The 8,150-nt window shown below is 39.6% G+C and overlaps 1 protein-coding gene across 1 annotated transcript; it reads left to right on the top strand.

The window, feature by feature from the left end:
* Window positions 1-1,053: 1,053 nt before the first annotated feature.
* LOC104215027 (protein AUXIN RESPONSE 4) lies at window positions 1,054-5,482 on the top strand. Its single transcript, XM_009764765.2, has 2 exons — window positions 1,054-2,428; window positions 4,902-5,482. Exons 1-2 carry the CDS (start codon window positions 1,208-1,210, stop codon window positions 5,154-5,156), a joined length of 1,476 nt encoding a protein of 491 aa, XP_009763067.1. The 5' UTR covers window positions 1,054-1,207; the 3' UTR covers window positions 5,157-5,482.
* Window positions 5,483-8,150: the final 2,668 nt, after the last annotated feature.

The following is an 8,150-nucleotide window of genomic DNA, read 5'->3' as shown; positions in this document are numbered from 1 at the left end:
AGCTTCTCTCCATAAGCAGAAAAACTGCTTCTGCTGCTGCTAAGAAATATTTTTTTCATTTTGGCCAAACACCTTAAATTTTTCTAAAAGTACTTTTTTGGTCAAAAAAGTACTTTTGGCCTTTAGAAGCTTGACCAAACAGACTCTAACCAAATCAAGATTGGATTAATAGGATTATACTATTTAAATAAAGATTTGATTTTAATTTTTTTAATGAAAATTACTATTTCTTTATTTAATTAAAATATAAAAGATAAAATATATATTAAAAATCTTAATTAATATGTAAATATTAAATCAAAGCAATATTGTTAGATATCTGGTATATTTATTTTTTTAGACGATGATTTAGGTATACATTATAATATTAAAATATAATATAATATTAAAAATTCACTCCAAGAGCTTGAGGAGAGATGGTAGAAACGAAAAAGTAATAGAAGAAGAGAGCTGCATTTAGTAAAAAATAAAATAAAATTGTACCCCATATTTATATTAAATTAAGTAATATTATCTTAGCTGTTAAAACTTAAACTGAGAATATATATCATTTTACTATAATTAAGTAACAGATGCATGCATATGATACATATTTCTTGCATTAGATTGGATGTGAGGCCATATGGTTAAATTAATGAGGCATAGTTTACTAAAAATATAATTTTCTATAATGATATTTTATCTTGAAAAAAATAATTTTTTGTATTCACTTATTAAAAGAAGTAGAAATTTATAATTATCAAAATAGAAAAACTGCTTCATTATTATTCAAAAACACATACTCCTATTTTTCTCGTCAAACACCTCAAATTGTCAATTGGAAGTGAAAAGTATCAAATATATATATATTTTAATATTTCTTCTAATTTAGGAGGATGTATAGTGTTTTTATACTTATTCTTTAGGATTCGAACTCATAACCCAACGATTGTGGGCGGAGGTGTTTTACTAAGTAAGTGAAAGTATTTATTATCCTTTTTTTTTTCTTCTGAAATTACAAGCCAAACTGCAATGATGATACCCAATTTCTCTTTTAAAGCTTGTACATCCATTATTCTTCACCTGATTTGCACCTTTGAAAAACACAAAAGCTACTTTACACAGATCACCCCCCTTTTACTTTTTGTCAAACCTGTTGTTTCTTCTCCATTGCAAATCTCGGATTCCACTCCTTCATGCTACTACCTCTCAGCTCTACTCATCAACAATGGCGATCATAACCGAAGAACCAGACTCACCTACTCCACAGAAGAACCAAAAACCCCTTAAAAAACCCCATTCAAAACCTCCACAATCCACCTCCCCAAATCCCACCAAACCCACAAAAACAACAAATGCAACAACAAACCCACTTCATTTCTGGTTCTATTTCACCATTTCAGTCTCTCTTATAACCCTCATATTCATGACCCTCACTTCTCTTTACCCACAAGACCTTAAAACATGGTTCCTTAGCTTGCCTCCTAACCTACGCCAACACTACTCTAAAGGGCAAAATATCAAAGTTCAAATCACCCCTAACCAGCCACAAGTTGAAGTCTTTACTATCCAAGAAGGACCCTCAAAGTCTTTTGATCATGTACTTATTGTACATGGTCTAGGGTGTAGTTCTTTTGGGTTTCAAAAAGTTGTTAACTTTTTGGGGGTTAGAGGTGTTCATGCTGTTGCTATTGATCTCCCTGGTTCTGGGTTTTCGGATAAGACGATAGTTGTGGAGGAAGAGAGTGTGGGTGATGGTGGGGTTTTAGAGAGGTTTAGGGATATGTATAGTGAAATTCAAGAAAAGGGTATCTTTTGGGGGTTTGATCAGCTCGTTGAGCAGGGATATGTGAACTATGAGGAAAATAATAAGATCAGGGTTTCGAAAAGAAATGTCGTTAAGGCCATTGATTTGGGACCTGAAGAGATGGGAAAAGTGTTAGGTCAAGTGATTGATTCAATGGGATTGTCACCTGTGGATTTGATTTTGCATGATTCTGCATTGGGTTTGAGTGCTAATTGGGTTTCGGAGAACCGGGGATTGCTTAGAAGTGTGGTTGTTCTAGATAGTGCGACGAGTGGAACAGCATTGCCATTGTGGGTGTTGGAAATGCCAGTTGTGAGGGATGTTGTTTTGGGATTTGGATTTGCTTTTAGGAGATTACTTGGAACGTGCTGTTCGAAGTCGGTTGGTGACATGGAGGCTGAGGGTCATAGGATTCTTTTGAAGGGAAGGGATGGAAGAAGAGCTGTTGTTGGGATGGGGAAGAGCCTAAACTGTAGCTTTGCTTTGAATGAATGGGCTGCTTTAGATGGTGTGAAAGGTCTACCAATGCAAGTAATTTGGTCTGATGCCCTGTCCAAAGAGTGGACCGAGGAGGGACGTCAAGTTGCTGATGCAATCCCACAGGCGAAATTTGTCACTCATTCTGGTGGGAGGTGGCCCCAGGTGAGGATAAAGAACATGAGTATTCATTTTTGTTTTGTCTGAAAATGTTAATTCCTATAAATTTAAATGAGTTTAGGGCGAGTATCAAAGAGATGTGTGTTTCGATCTGCTTGACGTATAGAGTGGAATTGTAAAGGTCATAGTTTTTGGTGAAGATGCCCGAATGAGGCTCCCTCAGATGTGGAAGTGTAGGCATGTGTGATAGTTTATTCTTATTTATATGCTAACATGATTAGTCTTTCTCTTGAAAATTCTGCTGAGAAAGCATATAGCAGTCAAATAACAATGCCAAACAATTTAAGGCTGGTTGAAGATCAGTTACTTTAATTTTTCTTGACACAAAATCTAGAAGAAGATTCTCCTAATATTTTCACTTGAAATATGTGTCTTGAGGCCAAATAGCTCAAGCAGATATAGAAAGCACTAAAAAGTATCTTTTGTTTCACTTTTATCTTTAGAGTAAGGATTAAAATACCATGTTGTGATGAAAGAAGCGGGACAAACTTGATAGACGATTGTGGATGACTCGGATTGAGTCATACATGCAACCATGGATACTTTTTTTACACCTACTTGATGCTTGTTTATGAAATTATTAAATTATGAGAAAGAAAAAAGAATACCCAAATTGCTAGCTGGATGGTCCTGTGCTGCATTTCCCCTCGTCGAATAGCATAATAAGTTAAACACAGGGGCTTATGACTTCTAGCTGAATGCTCCTTAATTCTGGAGAAGTGTTTGGCAATAGCATCCTTAGTTAATATCATGATTCTATTCATGTGCTAATTACCAAATCTGTTCTTCATCCATTTATTTGCAGAATTGTTCATCACTAGCGAAGTTAGTCTTTTTACTTTTCGAAGATAACAATTTATTGATTTGATGGGAACCCCACATACAAGTTATAAATGAGTAAGTACTTATAAAAACATAAATAAATGAATGGAATAAGTGAAGTTATTGTTTGACCATATCATCGTGTATGGCGATGTTACTCGTGCTGTAATGATCAAATCTTTTCTTCATTCACTCATTTGCTTAATATGTAGTAAGTGAAATTAGTATACTTAATAAATAAATAAATGAAATAAGTGAAATTATTATTACTCAAGCCGAGAGGGGCTATTACCACATCTTGCACCTGATAGCTTTAAAAATGAGTTCCTTAGTCCGTTAAGCTTCTCTTAGTGACTGCACTATTGATATTTAAAGTGACATTTCTATTTTTTTTTTAATTAATGGCTGCCGATGTGGAGACTACATCATCCAGTCCCGCTGATATGGGGGGTGGGAATTGGCTGTGATGTTACACTCTCTCCCTTATCCCTCTTTCTCCCCCATCCACCTCATTACCACAACCACCTACGTCATTGCCACCTTAAATGTGTTTTTTGCATAACCTTATGTTTGGTGATAAGGTTATTACGTATGTGTTTATTTTGTTTAATTACGCATGGTATCATCAATAATATCCATACAGGACCGTAATCATCACAATTTGGTACATCTTTCTGCTTACTTATTCATTTTCTATCTGGAATTCATCTTAAGGCAACTTCTTCTTAATAATCCTCAAATCATGCCCTTAACTAGAGCCTCATGAAGCTTTTTGTCACTTTATGAGCTCCATTTCATAATTTGGCCTGATTGGCTGCTTTCTCGCGGATAAATTCCAGTCACACTTGTTTAGTGCTTTCCAGTTGTAATCTACAGTGGACATAGCTTATTGACAAAAAAGAAAAGAGAAAATATGCAATTCCGTCCTTTAGCAGATTAGTCTCATTTGCAGATCAAATCACGAGTACTCGGAACTGTACATGAAAGGCAGCCAGATTTTCTTTATGACTTTAGCAAAGCCTCTTCACACGTAGTGTCTGTCTGATAAGTTGTGAAGGCTGAGCTTTAAACTTTTCAACTAACTGCTTCTTGGTCTTGGACCAAAAATGTTTGAAGAGTTCAACTCTCTCCTCTCTAGTCCAAGTCTTTGGATAGCCATTTTTAGATGCGTGCAATTTAAATACACATTGTCAGTGACCGTCTATGTTGTACGCCCGTCTCAAAGGTGGGGTCTCTTTTGTGCAATGATCATGATGCACTTTTCTTGTTTCTACGTGATCTGGATATAAAAGTATAGCCTTGTCTGTTGGTATAGTAGTTTACCTATACCGCTACACTGATGTGTAAAGGAGCATGGATATGGCATCAGCTGTGTGCTGTGCTGTGAGCCTGTGAATGAGATGCTCTTCATGTTTGTTCATACAAAGGAACTCGCATAATTTTCAGAAACTTGTCTTTACTTGATTCATATGCATTCCTGTTGATACCAAAGTTTTACCATTTTTCCCTCTAAAGTTTGAACTTTGAACTATACAGATGCTATAGGGCTAATTTCTTTTTGACAACAGAACTACTAATAGCTTAATTATATATGTTGCTGAAAGATGATCTAAAACACCTTGTTGCTGATTTTTAGGAGCATAATTCTGAGGAGATAGCTGAAAGCATCTATCAATTTGTCTCCTCCTTGCCTAAGTCTGTGAAACAAACTGAGGAAGAACCTGTACCTGAACATATCCAGAAGATGTTTGATGAAGCACAGAGTGGTGATCAACACCACCATCATGGTCATGATGGCCATGGCCATGGCCACGAGCATGGTCATAGCCATGGACATGCTCATGCCGGATATATGGATGCATATGGGCTTGGTCAGGGGTGGGCCATGTGACTTGCTTTCCATAAAATCATCAGTGTTGGCTTTTTCTAAGTTTTAAGACTAGAATAGATTCATACCATTAAATTCTTCCTCTTTTCTTTTTTTCCCACTCTAGCTGCAGTTTCATAGTGGTACCTGCTCAGAGTTTTTCTGCTATCTAATTTTTGTTATTGTATAAGTGTTGTACTATGCATCCGATCAAGTTGAGAGTCTGTAATGTAGTCCGAGGTGTAGGCACACTGATGATTGGCTGTTACACCCTAAATCCTTCAAATACATTTAATCTCTTTGTAATATGCATACTTGTGTGCTTAACCACTGTGTCCAGTTTCTGCTTTCGACGGTCCATCCAAAGCATCAAAGCGGAACTCAAACTTTATGGCTAATTGTGATGACCCGCCATGTCATCGTGCCACATAGGCACAATTTGACATATATTAATATCATGTGGAAGCTTACATAAGAAGAAGGCTAGCATTTGTGAAAAGATTCTAGAGGTATGGACATTTTCCTTAGGAAGAACCTAGATCCTTATGCATTTGCTAAGAAAGTCTTTGGTAGGCTTGTAGAGAATTCTAGAAAAAGCCCTTATGTTGTAAATATCAAGGACTTGTGTAATAATTAATATTTACTCACTAGCCCCTACGAGACTAGTATATAAAGGGGGTCATTCATTTGTAATTCATCAAGCAAACAATTCAAGTTTTCTCTAATACAAAGCTTCCTTTAACAATTCTCTTGTGTTCTTTCTTCCATTCTCTTAGCGATCTTGAGTGTAGTAAGACTGACTTGACATAGCAAGAATGTGAGCAAGTTGTGCAAGATCGTGAGCGAGTTGTCAAGTGCCGCATGTGTACTTAGTTAACAACTAAGGACGCGACAATGTGGTATCAGAGCGAAGGTTTCAACTAAGGGAATGGCGAACGACAGAGAAATTAACGCTGCCAACACCCAAGCCAACGTCATCCAGGATGCTGCTGGCAAGAGCGGTCGTAGCAAAAAGAGGAATACCACCAACGGGAGTCAGGAGGTGCCACCTGAGGTTGTGTCAAACGAAGGGCTTACATCCCAAGAACCATCTGCCACTGAGGCGAGCGAGGATGAAGTGGAGGTCCTTCTAGAGGACGTTTCGCTCGGTAAAGAGTGGGTGATGAAGATAAACACGGGGATGGACGCCGTGGAGATCTTAGGCCAACGCTTGGGGAAGGTGGAAGGCACCCTTAACGTTCTTGAGGGGCACACTATTGAAGAGATTGAGAGTATCCGAAATGACTTGGAGGGACGTACACAGACTGAGATGGAACTAAGGCAAACCATCAAGGCCTTAGAGTGTAGACTCATGGAGGCTTTGAGTACTATCGATGCTATAAAGGCAAAGAAGAGTCATTCGAGGAGCATGTCAATGCTGGCGTGACCGAGGTAGCCAACAATGTTGTGGTGACGAGGGAGGCCAAGATCGAGGCTCCCAAACCCCCGGTGTTCAAAGGTGTTCGTGATGCACAAGAAGTGGAAAACTTCCTTTGGCACTTGGAGAACTACTTCAGGCACAACAAAGTGAGGGACGACGAGGCCAAGATCAACACTGCGGTATTGTACCTCTCAGAGACTGCCATGCTATGGTGGAGAAGGAAGATGGCCGACGTGGATAAAGGTCTATGTACTATTAGCACATGGGATCAGTTCAAAGCGGAGTTCAAGCGACAGTTCTTTCCAAACAATGTCTTGTACGAGGCAAGGCGCAAGCTTAGGGAATTGAAGCAAACAGGGAGCATACGTAACTATGTCAAGGAGTTCACTACCCTTATGCTTCAAATCCCCGACCTGACCAATGATGACTTGTTGTTCCACTTCATGGACGAGTTACAAAATTGGGCTAAGCAGGAGTTGCAACGCCGACAAGTCACTGATATAGACCAAGCTATAGTGGAGGCCGAATCATTGATGGATTTCAGGCATAACAAGCACAACAAAGGTAATGTCAAGGAGTCAAAGGTTAACAATGCCAAAGGTGGGGGAGACCGTGGCAAAGTCAAGGAGATACAACAACAATACTCCAAGACTCAAGATTTCAAAAGGTCGAGTGGTCGTCAGGGCTACGCCGAGAAGAAGGCGCAGGTCGAGAAGAAGGGATACTATATATGCGGAGGGCCACATGGCTTCAGGAATTGTCCTGACCTCAAGAGCCTCAGTGCCATGGTACGTGAGCGGAAGGATCAGTCACAAGGAGAGAGTCCGGGAACCGCACAGTTGGGTATGATCGGAGTATGTGGTGCTGTCACGAAACAAGCTATCCAACCTACCGAGAATGGCAATCAGTACGTGGATCTCACCATCAACAACAAGCCCGCTCGTGCAATGGTGGATACTGGAGCAACTTCATAATTTCGTGATTGAGGCTACCGCAAAGAGACTAGAATTGAAGCTTGCTCCAACTAACTCTCGCGTCAAGACCGTGAATGCCGAGATACAGAATGCTCGTGTGGTAGCTAGTGGAGTTGGTGTCAAATTGGGAACTTGGAAAGGTGTGACAAACTTTACCGTAACCGCTATGGATATCTTTGACATCATACTGGGGCAAGAGTTCTTTAGACATTGTCATACTTTAATCGACCCCTACCACCAACGTCTCTTGGTTATGGAGCGAGAAGGAGCTTGCATGGTACCTACAGTGACTATGCCACACAGACAAATCCAAGCACAACTCTCAGTATGCGGGTTGTCAAGGGGATCAAGAAGGGGGAGCCGACGTTCGTGGCAACCATTGCAAGTCTAGAGGAAGACAAAAAATTTCAAGAGACATTGCCGCCTTGCATAGAGAAGTTGCTTAAGGAAAACAAAGATGTCATGCCCGAGGAGTTGCCTAAGCACTTTCCGCCCGGGCGAGAGGTGGATTACAAGATTGAGTTGGATCCAGGGGCTAAGCCACCCGCATTTGCCCCATATCGTATGGCACCTCCCGAGCTAGAGGAGCTCAGGAAACAGTTGAAGGAGCTGCTAGATGCTGGT

The sequence above is a fragment of the Nicotiana sylvestris genome, chromosome 1 (assembly GCF_000393655.2).
Source record: "Nicotiana sylvestris chromosome 1, ASM39365v2, whole genome shotgun sequence".
NCBI classification, from domain to species: Eukaryota; Viridiplantae; Streptophyta; class Magnoliopsida; order Solanales; family Solanaceae; genus Nicotiana; species Nicotiana sylvestris.
Note: the sequence above shows the minus strand (reverse complement) of the source record. Positions and strands in the feature narration are given on the sequence as shown.

Bases quoted from the DNA above. Each gene is read 5' to 3' on its own strand.
- LOC104215027 (XM_009764765.2), top strand. From the start codon at position 1,208: ATGGCGATCATAACCGAAGAACCAGACTCACCTACTCCACAGAAGAAC. The intron at 2,429-4,901 runs GTGAGGATAAAG...GCTGATTTTTAG, and splicing joins CTGGTGGGAGGTGGCCCCAG to GAGCATAATTCTGAGGAGAT.